This window comes from Pristiophorus japonicus, chromosome 17, assembly GCF_044704955.1.
Source record: "Pristiophorus japonicus isolate sPriJap1 chromosome 17, sPriJap1.hap1, whole genome shotgun sequence".
Taxonomy (NCBI): Eukaryota; Metazoa; Chordata; class Chondrichthyes; family Pristiophoridae; genus Pristiophorus; species Pristiophorus japonicus.
The window spans coordinates 7,582,132-7,609,337 of record NC_091993.1 but is presented as its reverse complement, the minus strand read 5'-3'; the positions used below and the strand labels follow the sequence as shown (position 1 = coordinate 7,609,337).

At 41.7% G+C, this 27,206-nt stretch overlaps 1 protein-coding gene across 3 annotated transcripts in view; it reads left to right on the top strand.

Annotated features, from left to right (window-relative positions):
* The window catches only part of lrrc28 (leucine rich repeat containing 28), a 129,578-nt gene that overhangs the window by 79,597 nt on the left and 22,775 nt on the right, over nt 1–27,206 (top strand). For all 3 annotated transcript variants that reach the window (XM_070858319.1, XM_070858318.1, XM_070858320.1), the window contains exons 6-7: nt 10,172–10,378; nt 24,987–25,089. In XM_070858319.1, the coding sequence (XP_070714420.1) occupies nt 10,172–10,378; nt 24,987–25,089 (310 nt within the window). The remainder of the gene's footprint in view (nt 1–10,171; nt 10,379–24,986; nt 25,090–27,206) is intronic.

Here is a 27,206-nt window from a genome sequence, read left to right as displayed (position 1 = left end):
CTTCTCTTCCCCGCCCCCCAGCTTCTCTTCCCCGCCCCCCAGCTTCTCTTCCCCGCCCCCCAGCTTCTCTTCCCCGCCCCCCGCCCCCCAGCTTCTCTTCCCCGCCCCCCGCCCCCCAGCTTCTCTTCCCCCCCCCCCCCAGCTTTTCTTCCCCCCCCCCCGCCCCCCAGCTTCTCTCCCCCCCCGCCCCTCTTTCCCCCCCCCGCCCCCCAGCTTCTCTTCCCCCCCCCCCCGCCCCCCAGCTTCTCTTCCCCCCCCCCCCCCCGCCCCCCAGCTTCTTCCCCCGCCCCCCAGCTTCTCTTTCCTCCCCCCCCCGCCCCCCAGCTTCTCTTTCCCGCCCCCCAGCTTCTCTTCCCCCCCCCCCCCGCCCCCCAGCTTCTTCCCCCGCCCCCCAGCTTCTCTTTCCTCCCCCCCCCGCCCTCCAGCTTCTCTTTCCCCCCCCCCCCCCGCACCCCAGCTTCTCTTTCCCCCCCCCCCCCCCGCACCCCAGCTTCTCTTACCCCCCCGCCCCCCAAAAAAGTGCAGTACAAATAGTTACAGCGATTTTTTAATAGACAGTAATCCATAGTAATTCTTGCTGGTGTCTGCAATGTTACGTGCTATAAATGAGTATAACTATCCTGCACCTTCAGTATTAATATTCTGGCATGTCATTATTCGATTTTGACACGGGTAACTTGGAAAAATGGCTTTATACAACATTAGTTATACACCTTATTAAAATTTTACTCAGATTTGTTTTATTATGACGTTGGTACAGACTTCAACATTCTCGTGTCATTGTCTTATCGATTGATAGACTTAGGGGGCCTGAAAGTTCAGACCACAAAAGCATGGTCAGCAGACAATCCCACCCCCAATTATGCAATACATGGGGAAAAATCCAAAACTCATTAGTGTGCAGCACAAAGACAAAAAAAAATCCTGCAACAGATACCAGCAATAATCCATACACTATCTTGTTTTATTTCCTGTTGTGCTTTTTCAGGCCACTGTTAAGATTTTGCATTTGCTAAATGAGTTACATTCCTGAGAAATGTTAATGTTGGGTAAAATTGTCCCACTTTTTAACTGAACACCTATTGAATTTGTTTAGAAGTATACTTTACTCAATTTGAAGTTAATCAGTTGATTATTCTGCAACTGAAAATGGTCAGTTTACTTCAGTTGGTTCTATCAAGAGTCACAAGGACCTTCCTCACAGAAAAGACAATGTTCTACTGGATGTGTGTGAGGGAAAATATATTGAAAACAAATTACACAGCTTTACTCTGTTCTTGACATGAGCTGCATTGAACAGAGACTGTGATGTCTCTTGGGGGCAGAGAGGGAGAGAAGGATGATTAGAATTAGCGTGTTTCCTACCATTTTGTGGCAATGTGAGAGAAGACTATGCCTCCCCTTTCTACACTAAAGATGTTGAGGGCGTTCAGTTATATAGAAAAAGAGAGGAACTTGCCTTAAAATGTTGTCATTTCTCTTGTTTCAAAAATAATTCAGTTGGCAGCCTATTAATCCTATGATGTCATGTGAAGGAGATCCTCAAATAGATTAAGCTCAGTTTATTGTAATGTAGTGTAGTGGGGACAGAGAAGTATGTGGATTGATTTTGCTTTAAAAGGGAAATGATTGGATCCTTGTATTTATTTTGTTCAAATTTGTGACCTGTCATTTAAAGGGATTGAGTTAAGGGAGTTTAGCATTTAGGAAAGAAATGTAGTCACCCATCAATGTGAAATGCTTCCTGGTCCATTTGGTAGGACAAATTTATGTACTTTCATCCTTCAGAAGCTTGACATTGAACTAGTCATGATTAATACGACAGCGGAGCCACATCATTTGGCACTCAAAAGAGCATTATTTTATTCAAAAATATTGTAAAGTGCGTCATATTTGACAGTACGACACTGCAACCTTCAATTAGTGCTGTTTTTAATAAAATAATTACCAATGGTACCGCCTTTTGGAAAATGAATAAAAAGGATTAAGGTTGCCAGGGTTCGAACAAAGAGAATAAAAGTGGGAAAAGGCTGTGGGATTTCCTCCCTAAACCTCACTGACTCTCAACCTCTCTTTCTTCCTTTAAGTCGCTCCTTAATACGGCGCCTGTCCAAATATCGCTTTGTGACTCGGTATCAAATTTTGTTTGATAACGCTCCTTGGGCCACTAAAGGTGCGCTATAAATGCAAGCTGTGATATTTTCTTTCAATTCTCTCAGATTAGGTCACAATGTTATGGGAGACCCCATGGAATGCTAAGGAGAAGGAAAATATGCATTGCTTGGTAATTTAGCTGATTTAGCATATCGGTGTTTGCAGTCAAATGATTGCAGTACCCGTGGACAAATCTCCATGCCAACTAATAATCTAAAATGCACAATCCAGTTCACACCTCAATCATTAAATGGCTGCCATGTGGGTTACCACAGGTTTTGCTGTGTATGTATATATCCATGCACCTATCTTGGCTTTAAACCATAATAAACTCGTAATGCTGAAGGCATCCCTTTACTGCAAAGAAAGTTAATTATGCTGATTAGGATGAGGCAGTTGAGCCCTTTTAAAGTGAAGACAATGGGCTCAGAGGAACAATGATCATAGTAATATTTAACAAAAAGACCAAAAAACTGTGACTGAGAGTTTAGATGCTAGAAGTGAGAGAAGGATAGCATCACAGATGACTAGTGTTTTTTTATTATCCCTTGTGTTCTCCCTGAGAGTGTAGGAGATGTAAAATAAAGAACCAAAAGCTTTGGCCAGACTCAGGAAAAAATAGAAATGCAGGAAGGATTTTGTTTATGTCAAGCGAAGTGACCCACTGAAGTGGGTAAAGGTCGTGTGTTCTTTATCTTGTATGGTGGAAAGCCAAGTTATACTGATCGAGTCCAATCGAATCTGTTATTCTGTGTATATTCACTTGCTGTAAACGAAAGCAGCTTATCGATTCATATATGATCTTGCCTTACCCAATGATACCTCAGTCCGCCTTCAAAAAGATTGAAGGAGCACTCTTGCTAAAAACATTATTTCCAGATCTTATGTCCTGAGATTGTGAAAGTTGCTCTATCAATGCAAGTTTGTTTGTTCATTTCTTTCATATATTTTTATCTTGAACACAATGTTTTCTGCCATTGTGTTTATTATTGCAAATACAGTAATATGTTACACATCAATCCTGTGAGAACTTCATCTTGTTTCTATTCAGTGTTCCTATTTAGATGCATATGTGAGAGAGAAAGACTAGAAGGATATGTTAAATAGAGTATGAAGTAAGGCGAGAGAAGGCTTGTGTTTGAGCACAAACACTGACAGAGGCTTGTTGGGCCAAATGGCCTGTTTCTGTACGTGTAACTACTATGTCATGCTATATATTTTATCATGCTGTAACCCACCATGGGTGAATGTGAATACCTCCACAGAGCTGTTTAGAATAAAGGCTGATGTGAAGAGAGGTGGTGGGGAGGAGGGAGAAATGGGTTTGAATTTGTGTCTTACTCTTAATAACTACGTAGATTCACAGGTGAAGAGTTTTGATAACATTCCAGCTCACATGTAATGGACGTACATAAACCACACTCATCTTAATTGCCACCAGTTTGTCTGCCTCATTTCTGAGAAACTTGAAGTCTACCATGTCAGTAAGAGTGTGTTATTTCCCATAGCGTGTTATGGAATGCTTGCTACTATGGCTGTGACAGGAATAGGAGCTGATTGATTTTTGTATCTTTTCATGTAAAAAAACAAGTACTGCTCGTGAGATTGCAATAGGGAGAACAGTGAATACCTCAGTGTGAGGCAATCTAATGAGGGGACGCTACCTATATGTGTAAACTCATTGGATATTGATACTGGCAGGTTTTTAGCAGTAAAACATAACTCTTTTTTTGCCCGTGGCAAGGGAGCGTGGATTTACAACTCCCAGATTAATTAGTACAGCTTCACACGTATAACATGGTGAGGAAGTAGCCTGCATGTATGCCAATTCAAAACAAATTCTTAAAATCAATTAAATTAAACAGTCCTTTAAATGTGCATGAGTATAATTCCGGAGGCTGCTTTTCTTCATTTTTACTATCTACTGATCTCAAGCAGCAGTTAAAGCTCCGAATTTCCTGCAAGCAAAATGCATTCAGTGACCATTGCAGTAAACCTCTTGAGAGGCTAGTGTGCATGTTTTTATTTTGGCTGGGTGCAAAAGCCAATTTGCTAAAGTCTTTAGGACATGTCTGGAAAAATATTGCCCCGTCTCCAAGTCTTACTGTATAACATGAATGTATTTTGTTTCACCATTTTAGTGAAATACACAATGGGGCCGAAATTGATCCTTTTTGTATGGGGGGGGGGGAGGGGGGGGAGCGTGGAGCGCACAAGACAGTTTTCACCCGGGGGAGCGGAATGCTACTGTCTCCTGTGAAATTACCCGGGAGTTTGCGGAGATGCTGCCATGGCAGCACCGCGCTCCGTGGTTAGCGCCCCGGGCCGGCGCTCAACTAGCGATGATGTCAACGTGTGCAAGGTGACCCCTTATTGCCCCGCGGGCCACGAGGCTGGCGTGAGCTGATGTCAGCGCCAGCTTTGTGGGTCTCACCCCAGTTACTGACCCCCAGAGGAAGTGGAGTGCGGGAGATTGAGGGCCGTGAGCCTAATTCAGCGGCGGGAGCGGGATTTCCGGGCCAGGTGCTAATAGTCCCGGCCCCGGAAGCTTACCACCCCTAATCGGGGCGCAGGGCAATTTCGCCCCTGATGTCTATCCATTTAACCTACTGCGACACTAAGGCACACAAAATAAATTGCCATTGCACACTCGATATGGCACGCAGAGAACCATACTGCAGCCTGACAACTGTTCTACAGCGGAGATAGAACCACAATTGAGAGTTTTTTTTGTTTTTCACGTTTGTTCGAAGTTCGTATGACAACAATGCTCAAAAACAGAAGTTTGGAGCTGGTGCAAAAAATATATTTGCCCAAGTGTACAGAGTTTAATTTGAGAGGCACTTAACATTTACCAAACAACTCCTGCAATTAAAATTGGGCTTTCATCCAACCTGCCGAAGCATGTGCTATGATTGTGCAGCGCATCACTTCCCCAAAATTTACTTCAACAGCCACTCTGCCGCATCCAGCACCTGCCCCCCCCTCCAGCCCAGTTCAAGAGCGACTACCCTATCCAACTCCCAACCTTTCAGAGAGGTACTCTCTCCTCTAACCCTCCTAGTTGATGCTGGTATTCTTCTCCGTCTGTTCCTCAATTCAGCCTGACACTGTTTCTCTTTCTCCCCACCCCTCCACCCACAACTTAGTTCAGCTTGGTAGTCCTCTTTCACCTTTCTGTTCAAGCGAGCACTGCCTTGCCCTCCAACATCCTCACTTGAGATTGGTACCCCCCCCCCCCCCCAGTTAATGATGCTGGTGCTCTTCTCTCCCACCCCATCCCAAAGTGTTGCTCCCAGCTACGCCCTCTCCCCATCTATAATGCACATATTATCGTGTGTAAATTGGATAGAAACATAGAAAACAGGAGCAGAAGTTGGCCATTCGGCCCTTTGAGTCTGCACCGCCATTTAATATGATCATGGCTGATCCTCTATCTCAACACCATATTCCTGCTTTTTCCCCATACCCCTTGATGTATTTTGTTTCTAGAAATCTATCTCCCTCTTAAGTATATTCAGTGACTTGGCCTCCACAGCCTTCTGTGGTAGAGAATTCCACAGGTTCACCATCCTCTGAGTGAAAACATTTCTCCTCATCTCGGTCCTAAATTTCTTACCCTGTATCCTGAGACTGTGACCCCTTGTTCTAGACTTCCCAGCCCCGGGGAAACATCCTCCCCGCATCCAGCCTATCCAATCCAGTCTGAATTTTATACATTTCAATGAGATCCCCTCTCATTCTTCTAAACTCTAGTGAATAAACGCCTAGTCGACCCAGTCTCTTCTCATATAATCTGTAATCAGTTACAGTTACAAAGGCACATAGAATGGAGATGAATTGCTATGTGCCATTTGTTTCTCTGTAAAATGCTGTAGATAAAATTACCAATTAATAGTCCTGAATCTATTGGTGGAATTGGGGAGGGGAAATAAGCACAATGCTGTTCCCTGATTTCTAGATCATCTTTTCTTGCAATGCCAGTTGTGCTTCAAGTAGCCACAGTGCTATATTTTGGGCTTATGATATCTGGGTGCAGTTACGCTGCCAATTTTGCATCACCCCAGGCAGCCATCACTCAGCGAGTGGAGCAGAACACCAGCCAGGGTGAAACTGCATTTTGAAAGTGCCTGAACTAATTTTTGAAACTAAGTAGAAAGTGCAAGCTTCCACCCGTGCTCACTTGACATTAAAAATTAGCTGCTGCGGGTGCAGAGCTTTGTGCACATGTCCAAACTCCTTTTGTTGCTCAGTTATGTGTGGCTCGCAGTCCGGAGTATAATTCTGGTCTATATGCTGCACATCCCATTCTACGATACCTGCTGTTCATTTTATTACATTTAATAACTGCTGGCTTTCTTGGAATTTAACTTTTTTGGCTGTGTTTGCACATGCCTGCTTACTATGTGCTTTCAGATTCTAGGAGATTTTGTATATTTTCTGAACTAAAGTATAAGCCAACCAGCCAATCGCATTCTATAGATAAAATTGGTGATCAGTTTCTTTTCTCCCTCTCTCTTTTCTCTCCCCCCTTCCCCCCACCCCTGCCAATCCTATTCCTCTGAAAAAAATCATCTTTAAGGATGGAAAGGTGTAATTTAAGAATGTTTCCACAGTCCACCCACTGCCAGGTTCAGTTTGGCAGAGCAGAAAGACGAGTGTTCCTTGAAGACCTGTCTCAAATTAACAAATTGGGGGAATGTTAATATAAACTTAAGTTGAGGTTGGTATTTGGAAAGTTTCAAAATCGAAATTCTTGCACTGTAGTTTTAAACAGAACTTTTTAGCCAAGCTCCCTCTCAAAATTAGTGCTTGGCTACAGATGACTGTTTTCTTGGGAAGGGTACAGACTGTTTTCGAAGGCTTTTGGATCAATCAATATTTGAAATGCCACACGGACTTGCGCATAAGCGCTTGTAATGCCATATTTGGTTTTAAACATGGTCTTTTAACAGTTATGTTTCTGATAACCAGGAGACTCCTCCTATGTTGTATCTATCGTAATTTTAACAATCAGGACCAAAAATTCAGTGGTTTGGCAATGTTGAAAAAAGTGTCCCACATTGCCTCACATTGTATTTGTAAAAAAAACATGAAAAGACAAACTTGCCATGATGCAAACTGACCTTGTTATCCACTTGTGTTTCATGTGATGCATTTTATCCTGTTCTGGTATTCTTCCACCCCACCAGACTTCCTGAGAATCATAAACAGACTTCCACTTCTCTTGCTTGCAGATCGTTTAGTGAATAGAATAACATCCTTTCAGCAATGGTGGATCTGACAGCAAAGGAAATGGGGCCCGACTGCATTTTACCATCTTTGTTTCACACATACAGCAATCATTTTAATTAATCTGTTTTTTTCCCTTTTTCATCTTGTTACAAATCTGTATAATATTCCCTAAATTGTAATGCTTCAACTGTCTATTGTTATACTTCCCATCGATGAAGACATTTTATGTAATTATTTTGTCAAACAAATGAACCCTTGGATTGAGAATTTAGTTTTGAATGTTGCACTAAATTATGTAAAAGTACAGTATATTTAATCTCTCCACTGTATTGGTGATCTTGATCGATAAATTCTTATTTGCCCAAGGAAATGTTGATTAAAAACCCAATAAGTGTTATATCCACAATAAGGTTTCTCTCCTACCAACCATTTCCTTTAAATCCCTCCTCTTTCCCCCTCAGCTCCAATGTCAAGTGCAGCGTTCCTTGACACTAAAACACTATCCATTGAGCTGCCTCTGCTGCTTTCTATCCTCCCCATAACCCAAGTGTTGACTGTGGCTCAGTGGGTAGCACTCTCGCCTCTGAGTCAGAAGGTTGAGCCCACATCCTTCTCTAGTTTCTCCTATCTCCCCTTGTGCCCCCTCTGAGCTCATCTCACCCGGGACCCGCCTCCTTTGCCCGAGACCCGTCTCTTTCACACTGGACTCCATTCCCACTAAACTGCTGACCACCTGACTTCCCTTCCTGGCTGCTGTGCTAGTTGGCATTGTGAATGGTTCTCTCTCCTCGGGTACTGCCCCATTCCCTTTAAAATCCAACACCATCACCCTCTTTTTTAAAAAAAAACACCCTCAATGCCTCTATCCTTGCAAGTTACTGGCCTATCTCCAAAGTCCTAGTCCTCTCTGAGAAGCAATTTCTGCTTTGCCCAAAACTAAATCCAGAATGAAGGCCTGACCTGAATCCAAAGCAACGCAAGACACCCTGGAGGGTATCTAACTTGAATTGTTAGACTTCATTTTCAGTTATATAGAAGTCTGACAGATGGAAATGATACCCAGTGGTTGCACACTAAAACTTCTGTCTGAACATTTTGTCCTAACCGAGATTTGATTTTGTAGAACTGATCATAGCCATGATTTAGAGTAGTAAATGGAAATAGATTGTATATTTTTACGTGCACTTTTAACTGGAACTGTCCTTGCAACAATAAGATTAAGAACTGATAATAAAGCTTTTGTTGTGTTAATTCAACCTATCCAGAAGTAGCCATGCATGATATTAGCATGGATAGAGGATTGGCTAACTAACAGAAAACAGATAAATGGTTCATTCTCTAGTTGGCAACCAGTAACTTGTGGGGTGCCGCAGGGATCAGTGCTGGGACCCCAACTATTTACAATCTATATTAACGACTTGGAAGAAGGAACGGAGTGTAACGTAGCCAAGTTTGCTGACGATACAAAGATGAGAGGAAAAGCAATGTGTGAAGAGGACACAAAAAATCTGCAAAAGGACATAGACAGGCTAAGTGAGTGGGCAAAAATTTGGCAGATGGAGTATAATGTTGGAAAGTGTGAGGTCATGCACTTTGACAGAAAAAATAAAAGAGCAAGATATTATTTAAATGGAGAAAGATTGCAAAGTGCTGCAGTACAGTGGGACCTGGGGGTACTTGTGCATGAAACACAAAAGGATAGTATGCAGGTACAGCAAGTGATCAGGAAGGCCATTGGAATCTTGGCCTTTATTGCAAAAGGGATGGAGTATAAAAGCAGGGAAGTTTTGCTGCAGCTATACAGGATATTGGTGAGGCCACATCTGGAATATTGCGTGCAGTTTTGGTTTCCATATTTACAAAAGGATATTCTTGCTTTGGAGGCAGTTCAGAGAAGGTTCACAATCACTAGATTGATTCCGGAGATGAGGGGGTTGACTTATGAGGAAAGGTTGAGTAGGTTGGGCCTCTACTCATTGGAATTCAGAAGAATGAGAGGTGATTTTATCGAAACGTATAAGATTATGAGGGGACTTGACGAGATGGATGCAGAGAGGATGTTTCCACTGATGGGGGAGACTAGAACGAGAGGGCATGATCTTAGAATAAGGGGCCGCCCATTTAAAACGGAGATGAGAAATTTCTTCTTTTGAGGGTTGTAAATCTGTGGAATTCACTGTCTCAGAGAGCTGTGGAAACTGGGACATTGAATAAATTTAAGACAGAAATAGATAGTTTCTTAAACGATAAAGAAATAAGGGGTTATGGGGAGCGGGTAGGGAAGTGGAGCTGAGTCCATGATCAGATCAGCCATGATCTTATTGAATGGCGGAACAGGCTCGAGGGGCCGTATGGCCTACTCCTGTTCCTATTTCTTATGTTCTTGTATGTTTAACATATTTAGTTGTCATTCCTAAGAGCTAGATTTTGATTCACGTCTAGCCTACTTGGATGTAATTTTATATCCACGTATAAATTTGGACAGGAAATTAGATTTTTTTCTGGAAGAGGAGGGGGAGTGGAAATAATATGCAACTGTACTTTAATGATGCATGGGAACATAGGTTCTGCTATGTAAGTATAAAAATGCAGCTGATAAGTGACAATTATAACATTTATACTGAATCGCTTCAACATCCAGTTTAATTCCTGATTTTTTTTTTGTTGGAGGGAAGGCTTATTACCCTCTTCCAAAGGATGTTATCTTTTTCATTGTGAACTATATGATGAAACAGTATAAACGGTTCACGATTGTTAATGGGTTGTGTTTTTTCCTGAACAGAAATTGGAGATCTGAGGGAACTGCAGACTCTAGATGTCTCCACCAATTGCTTGACTACATTGCCAGAGAGTCTTCATTTATGCTTTTCCCTGCAGTATTTGGCAGCAGACCACAACCACCTTAAGGATTTACCCAGACAGCTTTGCATGCTGCCAAATTTGAATGAACTCTCTGTAACTAGCAACAGTTTAAAATATTTACCACAAGGTGAGTTTCAACTATTGATTTGTTCCCATGCAATACATGTCAAATTTTGATTAATATCGCTCTTGTGAAGCACCATGGAACATTGTGCTTCATTGAAGGCGCTATATAAATGTAAGTTATTGTTATAGAAGCATATTATCATCTATTCTTTAATCGTGGAAGAATCCAAAGGTAACTTTTATTTTGCAACAAGTTCACATCTGTTAACTTTTAGTTTTTGTTAAGAATTCTTAAATAATGATTCACCATCTCCACTCCCAAGCTATAATAGAATAATTTAGAACACTTAGCATCTCAAACTAAAGGGCTGGTATCACACCAGTAACAATGCTTATTGCCAGTGGGCAGCATTCATTTTAGTATTAATTATTGATTTTCTCATGTACATTGAAAACTTCCCAGAATGTAGTTTACCTCGATTATATAGCTTCTGAGGCTGTGAGACAATTTTCTGTGAATTAATGTAAGCCATTCTAGGTGGGAGAAACTGTGTAGTTGGATCCTTCAGCATCACACTCTAATTATCAAGGGGTTATTTATACAATAAAAAAATCATCTTGCATTGAAGGCCAGTAAGCTTCCAGAAAATCAATGTTGTCCATGCCAAGGATTTTTTTTTTGTTAATTTAGATTAAAAGCAAACCGCCAGGGAAAAACTGAAGTTTACTTGCTTCAAGCAGAGCTAGGAAAATCTAAAATTGGACAACTAAATATCATGTATGAACATTTATCTGGGTAGAGTTTACATTTTTTTTTAAATCATGTTGCATTTTCATGAGCAGCTGAGACAAAAGATTACCTAGGATGTTGATTTATTTAAAATGTTTCTGACTTTAATGAGTAAGACTGGATTTTAGTGGTAACTGGATAAATGTTACTGGATTTCTTGACCATGCTTACTATCTTCCCAATCATTAACAAAAATTAGAAATTCTGTGATACTCCCATCAATAAAATATTCTGGTCATGTACATGAATTGAGAAATTAAGCTTTCACAGCTTCCAAGATGTTTTATTACAGCTCTCATGTACATAGTTTTTTTTAAATTGGCCAGGCCTTACTCCTTGGGAAGGTTTGTTTGGGGAATTATTGCAGTTGTTTAAGAAGAAAAATAACTCGACTAGTTTTGGATGCCATAAATTCAATTGTAGGCTGTTGTTTCAGAAATCTTAACTCTGCAAATGTTTCAGTTACTCCTACTAATGGAATAGGCTATGAGGTGGGTTTGTGGCAGGAAGCGGGGACCATCTGCAGGTAAGGAGGGGTCCCTTGAGTTGTGGCTTATGCTGGCAAGGCCACATTTATTGGCCATCTCGAGTTGACCTGAGAGGTTGGTGCTGTGCCTTCTCCTTTGAACCACTACAGTCTTGGTGCTGATGGCATTAGGTAGGTGTGTGATGTATTTGCTCCATGGGTTCTTTGCTTAAGAATTCATAGCAACACATTGCAGTGAAGAACTAGTTGGTTTATTAGAAACGGTTTAATAATCACACTACACATTACCAGTTCATCCATCATCATAGGCAGTCCCTCGGAATCGAGGAGGACTTGCTTCCACTCCCAAAGTGAGTTCTTTGATGGCTGAACAGTCCGATACGAGAGCTATAGACCCTGTTACAAGTGGGACAGATATTCATCGAGGGAAGGGGTGGGTGGGACTGGTTTGCCGCGCGCTCCTTCCACTGCCTGTGCTTGACCTCTTCACGCTCTTTGCGTTGAAACTTGAAGAACTCAACACCCTCCCGGATGCACTTTCTCCACCTCGGGCGGTCTTCAGCCAGGGTCTCCCAGGTGTCAGTGGTGATGTCGCACTTTACCAGGGAGACTTTGAGGGTGTCCTTATAACGTTTCCGCTGCCCACCTTTGGCACGGTAACCCTGAAGGAGCTCCGCATAAAGCATTTGCTTAGGGAGTCTCGTATCTGACATGCAAACTATGTGGCCTGCCCAGCGAAGCTGATCGAGTGTGGTCAGTGCTTCAATACTGGGGATGTTAGCCTGGACGAGGGCACTGATGTTGGTGCGCCTGTCCTCCCAGGGGATTTGCAGCATCTTGCGGAGACATCATTGGTGATATATCTCCAGCGACTTGAGGTGCCTTCTGTACATCGTCCATGCCTCAGATCTATACAGGAGGGCGGGTATTACTACAGCCCTGTGGACCATGAGTTTGGTGGTAGATTTGAGGGCCTGGTCTTTCCTCTCTCCACCATGCTCACAACCACATGCCTCATTGTGGATCCCCTAAACCCAACTGGCTGGGGTTTTATTGAGTCCTGTGAACATCACACGACTAGCTAAGCCACTCACAACTCAACAGCTCTGCAAACCTGTGAGTATACTCTCAGGTGCAGACATTACAGTCGTGAATTACAGAATTATGACCCAATGCTGAGGAAGGAACAGTGGTATATGTCCTGGTCAGGATGGTGTGTGACTTGGAGGGGACCCTGGAGGTGATGTATCTAGAGGCGGAGTTGGTCTAACAGTGGGCATACGCCATGTAGTGTGTGACTAACCTCTCCGGGGTGTCTTGCTTTGCTTTGGATTCAGGTCAGGCCTTCATTCTGGATTTAGTGTTGGGCAAAGCAGAAATTGCTTCTCAGTCACTAAACTTGCAGTGTGTATGCACCCTAAAGTCCATATAGTTACTGCACTTTGGTAAAGAATCCTTTTAGTTGAAGACTTATGCCCCCATGAAAAGTACATGATGATTTTATGTTTAAATACAGAATATCAATAAAATGCTGATCTTTTTATTAATTTATCCAAGACTATAGCTGTTTCAGGGCAAGACACTAATCTGTTAAAAGTTTCACTTTAATTTACAGCTTATTAGCTAAATAAATTATCCATTGCAGATGGAAATGAGCCATGTCTAAAGTGGTCATCTGTCTCATTATTTCTTTGGCATTTAGCCCGTGGAGTGTGACCAGTTAGTTGATTTGAAAATTATTCAGTGCACAACAAGTTGAGTCACTTCGGATTTTGGTTGTATGTGGGCATTTTCGATTTCATATTAGTTATACCTGCCAGAATGCATTATGTCCTGTATTGTGTAATAGTTAGGAATTTATCATTTTGTTATAATGTAAAAAAAAGAGGTGCTCCAGGCTGAGTACAGTTTAAGTTTTTATTAACTTATTGTTTAATGCTGTTATTGTGATCCCTGCAGAAGTCTTACATTTCCACTGCAGAAATTGATCATTTAATTTTGCACAAAGTACAAAGATTGAAAGTCAAGTGTGACAAATTCATTTATTTTTAAAGGTTGGAAAATGACTGTTAGGATATTCAGACCTTACCAGCTATAGATCTCAGGAGATTATACTGAAGTGTTCAAGAATCTAGTGTCATTTTCTGTCATTAGTATTTATGATTTATTCCTAATTATAATATCATGTGCCCAAAATCTATGTTCCTCTAGTGCGGGAAGTAAAGCCGCCTTCCGCTGTGATCGCTAGTTGTGAAATCTCACTGTGTACTGAGCCAAATAGTAACTTAAAATGCATGCGATTACTTGTTAATTGGCCAACGCAGGTACTTTCTGGGAATTCCTGCTGCTCAATGAATTGCGAGACTTGTATAAAAGCTGCTGCAGCAGAGAAGGAATGGCTTTGTCTTGCTTCCCAAAGGTGCATGGAGTTGATTCACCTATGTAGTAATTTAAGCCACCAATTGAAATCTGGGGGCTTGCTTCTAATCCCTGAACATACAGATGGTTTGTAGCTGCCAGCAGTAGATCATAGCCTCTAGTGTCTGATTCTCTGGTACTTTACATCTCACCTTTATTTTGCAACAGTACTGTCTGCTTCTTTTCAGTGAACATGAAAGGAAGTCAACTGAATTTATGGCTCATGTCTCTACTGAGGCAGCATCAAAGTGAGAGCAAACTTTTGTGGTTGTGAAGCAATGCTTCCATTGCCTGGATTACAATATGCTGCTTTACAATATGCTCCTGGATGTGTTAGAAAGATGTAGATGCAGAGAAGATGTTTCCCCTTGTGGGGGAATCTAGAACTAGGGGCCAGGACACCGGGGACAACTCCCTTGCTCTTCTTCGAAATAGTGCCATGGGACCTTTTACGTCCACTTCAGAGAGCAGACGGGGTCTCGGTTTAACGTCACATCCGAAAGACGGCAGCTCTGACAGTGCAGCACTCCCTCGGCACTGGACTGAAGAGGGACATTCCCCTTAGTGATACAGTCCAATTGGAGCTGGGCACAGATGAAGATAATCGATTGAGCAGCTGGACACGACAGTGTGGCACAGGGCAAATGTATTGCTCCAGCTTTACTAAGTTTTTTTTTTCACGTGTTGAATTATAAGTCTTGCATGGTGCATCACAACTGAGACAAAGCAGCTACTACAGTAACGTACTGCTTTCCCTCCTCATTAGACCTTTACTTTCTGCAGTTGCCAAACATTCAAGCATTTGCATGCCCTACCTAATCCCAAAACCACCTCCCTCATTTTACCAAACTTCAGAATCCTTAGTAGAATAGGATCAGGTGACCGGGTTTCAGTAGCACTGAGAGGGTGGTCATGTGGATTGGTCGTACTAAGGGGCTGATCCTGGGGTTTGATGGTAGAATATAATTCTTTGGTTTTGCAAAACTGGCGTGGACAAATCTACGGTTTGGTAGAACTTGGGGGGTGGAATATAGGGTCTTGCAGTAGGAGGGAAGGGAGCTGGGGAGGACACATTTGAAATGAAGTTGTACAGAAGCGCCCCAGAAATACTGAAGTAAGCATTTTCTGATTGCTTCCTGTAAAATAAATGCGTCTTCAGACACCAACGGTAACCAGGTATGAGACACGTGCGCCTGGAATTTCCACAGCGGTTTTTCTTATCTCCCACCGTAACTTCAACAGAAACCCCGGAGATATGGCATAAATGGTGGTTTATGCCGTTTCTCTGGAGATTTCGCCAGAGTTACGGCAGGAGATTGGAAACCCCCTCCCCTGCCCCCTGTGGAAATTCTATCTCATAGTTCCTTTAATAAACACCCCAGTACAAAATGACCTCATTAAATAGTCACTCCTTACTGAATTGCAGCATGTTCCTGGCACGTTCTGAATGTTCAGTCTTGATATTAATCATGAACATTTCGAGAATTTTGCACACATACAAGTCTACAGTTAATGGTTTATATTGTATGTTAGATTTTATTGAAAAAAGTGGTTCATGCTTTTCAACTCTACTCTAAATAACAAGTACTGGCACACAGGCACTTTCTCTGAATTAAAACAAAATGCCTGGATACTAAGCTTGCATGTGAATCTTTCATTGAATAAATCTGTTGAAAATCATTTCCCAGGTGTGCTTCAACATCATTTGGAACAAGAAAGGAACTTAAATTGGCCCGCAAACATTTCCACGAAAGTACCTGCTGGTTCCGGAGGTTCGGAGACTTCTGGTCGATGCAGAGCCCATGTATCCCTGGGACGTGAGCGGTTCGTACACGTCGTTGGGATCTCGTGGGCCGGCCCAACCTATCAAAGTGGGAGTATTGCCATTCATTCTTGTGGTGAGTTCCGTTTCTACGGAGCTGCCATAAGTATGAATGGGAAAACCCCCAAAACACACAAATACATTAAATAAATACAAAAAACACATTACATATTTAAAATTAATTAAAATGCAATTCAATTAAATATTTTATACGAAAATTAATTCTTTTTGAATATCTTTTAAAATATGTTTTAACAGGGCTAAAAATAAACTTGCCTTAATGGACAGGGCTTTTAATATATTAATAAGTGATTACATTTTATTTTTCTACTTTTTAAAACTCTTGCGCTGGTAAAAGCAGGCATAAGACTTTGAAGGGTATTCGCTGGGCAGGAGTTGAGCGAATAGCCTAAATCTCTGCCCACAGAGGCCCTTTCCCTTCGGATGCAGTGGATCTGTCAAGAGAATTCTTGACGGGTGGCAAGTTGCGGGTTTAGGCGCATGCACTTCGCATACCTACACCCGGAACTTGCGGGACCCCCACGAGCATGTGTGAATTCAGGCCCAAATGTGTTGGAGCATGAGGGAACAGTGTCTTCATGTTGCATGGATACCTCAGAGATGTGGGCTTGAATATCACTCAGTCTGGATCCCACAAAAGAGGAGAATAATTTTAATATTTGCTGGGAAATTCTGCACTCTATCCATGGTCAGATTGTGACAGTCAAGGAATTGAAGACACAGAGTGATATCTGTGGGGAAAATATTAACCTAAGCCTCCGTGATTTAGTGAGAGGCTGAAGCCTGGAATTACAACCCTTATTGCATGCATTGTAAATACGCAAAAGAAAATGTTATCATTGACTTTAATGCTATTGTGAAGCATCTAATGTTTTAATACTATTATGTTAGAAACCTTAATTTGAGCCCTCAGTCAGCAGGCTGAGGAGGAAAATGACAAATGAAAAAAATGTCTAAATATTTTACTCCATTTGATTGGTTGAGCTTCAGGTTTGTTTTGAGACGGAATAATTATCTATAATTTGTTTTATTTCAGCCAATCAAAAAGTGTGATATCAGAGGGTGGCAGATGGGAGTGATTTTTCATATTAATATAGATCCATATATAATGGTATGCACCTCATAAATATAAATATTTAAATGACAATTAAATATCCCAGAGATGTATACTTATGCGTAGTCACAAGGTGATGAGATGGCAGCAGGTTCACTCCATTAGTTTTATTCCCTCCCTGTGAGGATGCACCTGCCATTCACTCCATACCTTCCCACAACAGCACGGAATGCACCACACTGAGAATGAAAGAACAAATCCACATCCTGTCTCAAAGTGGCACAGAATGTTAGAGCTCAAACACGCTGTGCCACTGCAGCTGCTCATCACGCCATAATGTTTCTTGTTCTTCCACTAAGGCTGTTTTATAATATGAAGTCGAGAGATTCAGTGTCTGATGCCTTGATTGTCACCGTGACCCAGTCACCGGCTCTCCTTGATGTTGTACCTTCAGGTTGTTGTGACTCTGGGTTCAAATCCAGATTGCTTAGGGTTTGCATTTGTTTCCCTTCCACCAAACATTTGACAACATTTTAACTATATGTCATAGTCCTCTCATTTGGTTTAAGAAAGGTGTCTTTATCTTGTACTCATTAGTTAAACACCTCTTTTGTGGGATCCAGACTGAGTGATATTCAAGCCCACATCTCTGAGGTATCCATAACTCTTACGGGAAACCAGTGTGCTTCATAGCATGAAGTTAGCTAGATGCACAAGAGAACTCTGGATTTTAGTTGCTGATTTCTCTATTTGCACATTTACTTGCGGCCTACATTGACTATCATCCCATGCTTAACAGCTCCCTGAGGTATTTGAATTTTTGCCTCAATGAATCCATAATACTAATAAAACTTACTTCCGTATTATCCTATTCTCTGGAGCACAAACTGATTTTCTAGAATGTGTATAAGGCTGCTTTTTTCCCCCTGTTGAGGTTTTTGTGTGTTTGTTTTATTACAGCTATCCTCTTGGTTGTATTGGGAGTCTACCCATGGCTGGAAGATCTCAACTCGAAGCAAATATTGCTTATTGTAGTCATTCTGTTTCTCAGAGGAGAGTTCTGTAAAGAAATATGATCTTGCTGTTTCCTGACACTTTTCTTTTCTAGTATTACTTGGATTCTAAAATATTGGAGCAATTGCAACCTAAATATTAATTTTGTTATTGTAGTGTCACCAGTAATACTGTCACAGATGGTTTCTAACAAAGCCTAGAGTTTTTGAGCAGAGCAACGTGCCAGCAGAAACTCAAATTACTTCAGTTGTAATACAGATATTACATTGTAATCCAGAGATCCGAAATTCAGAATGTTCCGGAATCCGGACACCGGGCCTATCCGTGGCGGGGTCGTCCGGAATCCCGAAAATGTTTCAAAATCCGGACATTTTTTTAAACCGATTCCCGCTGCGAGTTGGGCTTAGGGAGGGGGGGGAGAAACACACAGAAAATTCCAAATAACAAAAAATAAAAATTCACAAAACAGTCACAGAACCCTTGCCTACTAAATCGCTGAAAAAGAATTAAAAAAATAAAAACTTACCTTTTTTGCAGGTCTTCAACACAGGTTTTTCCTGGACGCTGATGCGGCCGAACCTGGAACCGCCGACCCCTGACCCGGAACTGCTGCGCCTGCTCTGCCGCTGAAACCCCCCCCCCCCCGCTTCTCCGCCGTCGACCTGCGAAGGCGATTACCCCTCCCCCGCTCCATCGACCCTCCTGCTCCGCCAAACACCCCTCACCCCCCCCATTCCGCCGACACTGGAGCGCTGCACGATCGAAAGTGCTGTCTTTTGGATGAGACACCAAACCGAGGCCTCCGTCTGACCTCTTCGATGGATGTCAAAGATCTCATGGCGCTATTCAAAGAGTAAGGGAATTTTCCTAATGTTCTGGCCAACATCTATCTCTCAACCAACACCACTAAAAAACAGATTATAAGAACATAAGAAATAGGAGCAGGAGTAGGCCGTTCGGCCCCTCAAGCCTGTTCTGCCATTCAATAAGATCATGGCTAATCTACCACAACTCCACTTTCCTCCACTATCCCCATATCCCTTGATTCCCTTAATATCCAAAAATCCATCGATTTCTGTCTTGAATATACTTCATGACTGAGCCTCCACAGCCGTCTGGGGTAGAGAATTCCAAAGATTCACAACCCTCTGAGTGAAGAAACTTCTCCTCATCTCAGTCCTAAATGGCTGGCCGACCCCTTATTCTGAGACTGTGACCCCTGATTCTGGACTCCCCAGCCCGGGGGAAACATCCTCCCTGCATCTACCCTGTAAGAATTATGTTTCAATGAAATCACCTATTCTTCTAAACTCTGGAGAATATTGACCTAGTCTAGTCAGTCACTCCTCATAGGACAATCTCCGCATCCTAGCGATCAATCTGGTGAACCTTCGTTGCACTCCCTCTGTGGCAAGTATATCCTTCCTTGGATAAGGAGACCAAAACTGTACACAATACTCCTGGTGCAGTCTCACCAGTAAGTTATCTTTACTCAAATGAAGTGGGCAAATAACTATTGAGCAAGTAAGAGGAATTTGAGAAATAATGACCACAACATAGTTAATTAGTATGAAAACTGAAAAGGACAATGAACATTTATAGATAAAGTTGGCGAATTGATAAAGTGCATGGAGATAAGAAAAGATGTGGCCCAAATTAACTGGGCAGATCAGTTAGCAAACAGAAAAATGGAACAGAGTAGGAAAACTGTAACTATGATAGGGATAAAGTACAATATAGATATCGTTGCAAGGTGAAGGAAGTGCTCAAAGGGTAAAGTTATGTGACAGAAACTAAACAAACCTAAAAAGGAGATACATGATAAAACTAGGGCTAGCAATACTAAAAAAAAATCATAAGGGATATAGAAAGTGTAGCCGGAAAGTGAAAAGGGAGATTAGAAGGGCTAAAAGAGAATATCAAAATAGCTAGCAAAAGAAATAGTAAGGGCTTTTATAAGTATATTATAAATGAAAAGAATAGAGGATAGGACTGCATGGTGATGGAGTAAAATCTAATTATGGGCATGAAAATATGGCAAATAAATAGAAGTGAGAATGCAAGTGTACTAGAGGAGAATGTGAAATAATTGTAGACATAAGAGTAGAAAAGGAATTTACACGAAAAAAATAGTAAAATAGGCATGTAAGTCACGGGTCCCTGCTGGTATACATTGTAGACTGTTGAAGGAAGTCAGAGAGGAGATAGCAGAGGTTCTGACCAACATTTTTCAATTCTCAGATATGAAAATTGTACCATGGAACTGAAAATTAACCAATGAAATCTTGAAAATAAAGTGTTGGTGGAGACAGATATTTTGACCCAGATGGTTTTTCAGTCTTCTCAAAATTTAAATTCTAAAATAACTGACTTCCTGAATGTATTTAATAACTTTAAAGAAAGAATCCCCCCCCCCCCCCCAATTAAGGTTGACTTCATTATTGTGATTCTTGGATCCAGAAAAGAACATAGAATAAAAATAGATTAAAGGCCATCTCTTTGAGAGAGATTGGAAGGTCTTGGCTAAGAAATGGGAGTAGGTCCTTCTGGAATAAATTCAGGTGCACCCACATTAAGCTGGACTTACTAAGATTCAAATGATCCATAGTTTTAATGTATTTGTTCATTACATGCATGGTTCTAATCACCAAATGTTTACTCCATTTTTGAGGCAATCTGAACTGGATAATCTGATATGGAGGAAATTATATTACAAATTTGCACTATATTGATATCCCACTATGAAAACATTGTTGGTTATTGTGAATTTGATCTCCATGTAGATTGCAGATTCACATGGGCATCAGAATGCGTCATACACGTCAGGCCCTGTTTCTGTCACTTTGTTTTATGGAACCATCATATCTTTCAACCGTTTAATAGCAGCCAATCTTTAAAATGGACCTTATCCTCCACGATCCAGACACTACACCTTTTCTAAGTTTTGCCCTTACAATGGTGTGCACTTGAAAAACTGAGATAATCTGCTTAATATATGTAACCCATTCCACCACTACACTGCTAATGTCTGGAAATGCCAGCTATTATCAAACAGACTATAGGTTTCTATCCTTATTGTGTGATTGGGTAGCTCTGGTGTTGTATACCTCCCTCCTCCCGCCCCTTCTGTAGTTTTCTTTCTGAAAATGCCAATCCTTGATGTTAGAAAATACAGTGGCGTTCTAGGCTGACATGCCTGACATCTCCCAGGTCCTATAAACTGAAAACTGGGCAACAAGTTGGCACCAGAATGAATGAAGGTGAGGAAAAAGCCTCCACACTCCTGTGCTCACTCAGTGAGGGCACTGCTTGGGAGAATGTGGCATTGACCATTATCGACCCATCCAGTCGGCCAATACGTGGCTTCAGGAGTGGTGCAGAAGGGAGGGATTCAAATTCCTGGGACATTGGAACCGGTTCTGGGGGAGGTGGGACCAATACAAACCAGACAGTCTGCACCTGGGCAGGACCGGAACCTATGTCCGAGGGGGAGCGTTTGCTAGTGCTGTTGGGGAGGGGTTAAACTAATATGGCAGGGGGATGGGAACCTATGCAGGGAGACAGAGGGAAGTAGAATAGGGGCAGAGGGAAGTAGAATAGGGGCAGAAGAAAAAGATAGAAAGATGAAAAGTAAAAGTGGAGGGCAGAGAAACCCAAAGCAAAAATCAAAAAGGGCCACATTACAGCAAAATTCTAAAGGGGCAAAGTGTGTTAAAAAGACAAGCCTAAAGGCCTCAATGCGAGGAGTATTCGTAATAAGGTGGACGAATTAACTGCGCAGGCAGCAATTAATGAATATGATATAATTGGCATCACGGAGACATGGCTCCAGGGTGACCAAGGCTGGGAACTCAACATCCAGGGGTATTCAACATTCAGGAAGGATAGACAGAAAGGAAAAGGAGGTTGGGTAGCATTGCTGGTTAAAGAGGAAATTAACGCAATAGTTAGAAAGGTCATTAGCTTGGATGATGTGGAACTGCGGAATACCAAAGGGCAGAAAATGCTACTGGGAGTTGTGTACAGACCAACAAGCAGTAGTAGTGAGGTTGGGGACAGCATCAAACAAGAAATTAGGGATGCATGCAATAAAGGTACAGCAGTTATCATGGGCGACTTTAATCTACATATAGATTGGGCTAACCAAACTGGTAGCAATACGGTGGAGGAAGATTTCCTGGAGTGTATTAGGGATGGCTTGCTCGACCAATATGTTGAGGTACCAACTAAAGGGCTGGCTATCCTAGACTGGGTGATGTGTAATGAAAAAGGACTAATTAGCAATCTTGTTGTGCGAGGCCCCTTGGGGCAGAGCGACCATAATATGGTAGAATTCTTTATTAAGATGGAGAGTGGCACAGTTAATTCAGAGACTAGGGTCCTGAACTTAAGGAAACGCAACTTTGATGGTATGAGACGTGAATTGGCTAGGATAGACTGGCGAGTGACAGTGGATAGACAATGGCAAACATTTAAAGATCACATGGGTGAACTTCAACAATTGTACATTCCTGTCTGGAGTAAAAATAAAACATGGAAGGTGGCTCAACCATGGCTAACAAGGGAAATTAAGGATAGTGTTAAATCCAAGGAAGAGGCATGTAAATTGGCCAGAAAAAGCAGCAAACCTGAGTACTGGGAGAATTTTACAATACAGCAGAGGAGGACAAAGGGTTTAATTAGGAGGGGGAGAATAGAGTATGAGAGGAAGCTTGCTGGGAACATAAAAACTGACTGCAAAAGCTTCTATAGATATGTGAAGAGAAAAAGATTTGTGAAAACAAACGTAGGTCCCTTGTAGTCAGATTCAGGTGAATTTATAATGGGGAATAAAGAAATGGCAGACCAGTTGAACAAATACTTTGGTTCTGTCTTCACGAAGGAAGACACAAATAACCTTCCGGAAATACTAGGGGACCGAGGTTCTAGTGAGAAGGAGGAACTGAAGGAAATCCATATTCGGCAGGAAATTGTGTTCGGGAAATTGATGGGATTGAAAGCCGATAAATCCCCAGGGCCTGATAGTCTGCATCCCAGAGTACTTAAGGAAGTGACCCTAGAAATAGTGGATGCATTGGTGATCATTTTCCAACAGTCTATCGACTCTGGATCAGTTCCTATGGACTGGAGGGTAGCTAATGTAACACCACTTTTTAAAAAAGAGGGAGAGAGAAAATGAGTAATTGTCGACTGGTTAGCCTGACATCAGTAGTGGGGAAAATGTTGGAATCAGTTATTAAAGATGAAATAGCAGCGCATTTGGAAAACAGTGACAGGATCAGTCCAAGTCAGCATGGATTTATGAAAGGGAAATCATGCTTGACAAATCTTCTAGAATTTTTTGAGGATGTAACTAGTAGAGTGGACAAGGGCGAACCAGTGGATGTGGTGTATTTGGACTTTCAAAAGGCTTTTGACAAGGTCCCACACAAGAGATTGGTGTGCAAAATTAAAGCACATGGTATTGGGGGTAATATACTGATGTGGATAGAGAACTGGTTGGCAGACAGGAAGCAGAGAGTCGGGATAAACGGGTCCTTTTCAGAATGGCAGGCAGTGACTAGTGGGGTGCCGCAGGGCTCAGTGCTGGGACCCCAGCTATTTACAATATACATCAATGATTCAGATGAAGGAATTGAGTGTAATATCTCCAAGTTTGCAGATGACACTAAGCTGGGGGGTGGTGTGAGTTCTGTGGAGGATGCTAAGAAGCTTGCAGGGTGACTTGGGCAAGTTAGGTGAGTGGGGAAATGCATGGCAGATGCAGTATAATGTGGATAATTGTGAGGTTATCCACTTTGGTGGCAAAAACACAAAGGCAGTATATTCTATGTATGGTGGCAGATTAGGAAAAGGGGAGGCGCAACGAGACCTGGGTGTCATGGTACATCAGTCATTGAAAGTTGGAATGCAGTGGCAGCAGGCGGTGAAGAAGGCAAATGGTATGTTGGACTTCATAGCTAGGGGATTTGAGTATAGGAGCAGGGAGGTCTTACTGCAGTTGTACAGGGCCTTGGTGAGGCCTCACCTGCAATATTGTGTTCAGTTTTGGTCTCCTAATCTGAGGAAGGACGTTCTTGCTATTGAGGGAATGCAGCGAAGATTCACCAGACTGATCCCCGGGATGACTGGACTGACATGAGGAGAGACTGGATCGATTGGGCCTGTATTCACTGGAGTTTAGAAGGATGAGAGGGGATCTCATAGAACCATATAAAATTCTGACGGGACGGGACACGTTAGATGCGGGAAGAATGTCCCCGATGTTGGGCAAGTCCAGAACCAGGGGACACAGTCTAAGGATAAGGGGTAAGCCATTTAGGACTGAGATGAGAAACCTCTTCACTTAGAGAGTTGTTAACCTGTGGAATTCTCTACTGCAGAGAGTTGTTGATGTTAGTTCATTGGATATATTCAAGAGGGAGTTAGATATGGCCCTTACGGCTAAAGGGGTCAAGGGGTACGGAGAGAAAGCAGGAAAGGGGTACTGAGGTGAATGATCAGCCATGATCTTATTGAATGGTGGTGCAGGCTCGAAGGACCAAATGGCCTACTCCTGCACCTATTTTCTATGTTTCTATCTCATAGTTGGTCATTTACAGGAGCATCAGTACCTCCTTTGAACTGCGGCAGGGGTTTTAAGTGGGTTTCAGTGCTTTCTAGAATCAGCTGCCAAGTGTCCGAAGTGATCATTTTCAATCGTTCTTTGCTGAGCCAGCCACCCAGTTTTGTTTGTTGATGCTATGTTTCTCTGAATTCAATACTTATGAGTAAGGTAAATCAAGCAACTGAGGTAATGCAAGTATGAAAACCAGCATTTAAAGGTGAGGCCTCGACCATTTGGTTTGCAGAGGAAAAAAAATGTAACTGGTTTGCCAGCAGCCAAATCAAAATGGAGGAGTCATTCAGCAGGTTTGTAGCAAGTTGTGTAACAAGATTTGTGTTTCGTTTTTTTTTGAACATAGAGAAACCTACATCAACACCATTCAATAATTATTTTGTAAGTAAATTTCTCTAATGCTAATCTGTTTAGCCATTCCGATGTCTATTTTCTCTTTTTAAGACCTCGGGCGATATCCAGAGCTGCAGTATGTATATGTAGACAACAACCTTCAGTTATACGGACTACCATCTTATCTGTACAACAAAGTTATTGGCCACAGTGGGTAAGAACGGCTTGGTATTTTAATGTGGTATTAATTAGATTGTTAACTGTTTAGTGATACCACTTAAGTGTGCAAAATGCTATTTTAACAGAGTAAAAACAAATTATAATTGCCGCAGCTCATCAGTAGCAGTGGCCACATTCTGTGAAAACCAAGTATGCTGTGCAGCCGGTATAAAAGGCAGCCCAAAAGTTATGCAACTGTTGCCCTCAGTCGGAGTAAATTCTGGAGACTTGGAATATGTAGATTTTAAATGTGTCGCCTTTTCATAGATAACTACAAATTAAAACTCTAGAAACTTTAATTATGCTTTCATCTGTAAATAAAGGGTTCTTCCTCAATTTATGAAATAAGTTTAATTATCTGCCAGCCATGTAATCCTTTTGGTGTGTTCTCCTGTGTGATGTGCACAGAGTAATAGATAGGTATTGAGGGAGTTGCAATGTAGTAATGTCAACACGTGATTTAGATGAGGTCATAAATTATGTCACTGGAGCTTGAACATGTGTTGCCTGAGGCTTGGGATTGTCACTTCCTTTAATTACCTGTTATTTTCCCAATAGAGAATTATACGGCTTAATTTGGTGAAAGGGTTCTGATATGCTAAAAACCATGTAAGCAGAAGAATGTAGAGCCATCAGTCCGAGAAAGTTAATTCCTGCCTTGCATTTTTTGTGGTTTTGTGTTGTTGGGTTTTGGGGAGGTTGTTGCCTGTGGAGAATAGCAGGACCATGCGATTCTCTTTTTGAGGGTAAACCAAAGGGCATCTTTGATTTTCACAGTTGCCAGATCTTGCCTTCTCCATTTTATCTGCTTTTTAATCAGCGTCCAAGGAATGGTGACCATTGCATCTGTCTTCATCCGAATAGTAAATTCAAGATGATCCTGCAGAAAAGCTCCACGTAAACAAAAGCAGTTTCTTGTAAAAATTACTTTATATAAGTTGTGCAGGCGTAAGATCTGTAAGTTGAGATGTAGCTTATAGTGAATATGAAGAAAACCTGAGTAATTGCTGGGACTGATGCCATCTCCACAGAGATCTGTGCACTGGAAGAAATCTCAGGGATATAACTATTGAAATGTGCCCTTCTTAAACACTTTTTCCTTAATGAGTTTATTATCAGACTCACATATTGAGACGAAAGGACAAGTGAATTATATGCCAACACTCATATCTGCAGTGCTACATCAAAGTTGCATTATTATTTTCATTGCACTGGTGATTTTTTTTTGCTTTCCATGTATATTTCAATGACTTAATTAATCAGTTCATTAAGTGGTGAATTGTATTAATCTGTTTTTCAATTATTTTTCAATTTGCTGGGCTGCAAAACCATCGCTCACACAAATTAAATATGTAATTTTTAAAAATATTGGGCCTGATTTTACTGTAGAAATAATGGCGAGGCTATTATTAAAGTGTACATTGGACACCAACTTCCAGCGACTGCATATACACAGTTAAACACAAAATTCAGGAAGGTGCTGTCTGAGATGCCCTGCTCCTCCAGAAGCTGCAGAAATGGAGCTTCTGGAGGAGCAGCTAAAATACATAGAACGGCGGGAAGTTGCAGTACTTACTAGTTGCTCACTAAACTATTCAGAAAAAGTTAGGACTTGTCCATTCTCGTGCAAGTAAATTTTTAATGACCTGAAAAGTCATTGGGGTCAAGTTTCGGCCTGAGTTGCTCCTGTTTTTTTGGAGCAACTGGTTTAGAATGGAGTATCTTAGAAATTGCAATTCTCGGCATTTCGTTTGCTCCAGTTCTAGTCAGTTAGAACAGTTTCATTTTGGAACAGATTTTTTTTTTCAAAAGGGGGCGTGTTCGGCCACTTACGCCTGTTTTGAAAGTTTAGGCAGTGAAAACTTACTCCAAACTAACTTAGAATGGATTAAGTGTAGATTTTTGTACGCTCAGAAAAACCTTGCCTACACTTGAGAAATCAGGCGTAGGTTACTAATCAGGCGAGGGGGGAGGGAAGTAATTAAAGTCTACAAGCATTCAATAGTCTCACTTATACAAATAAAGAGCCATCCTGAATAAAAAAATTATAAATAAAGCAAATAAATATTAAACATTTCTACCTGTGTGAAGCAGCAGCAGCCTTCGAGCTGC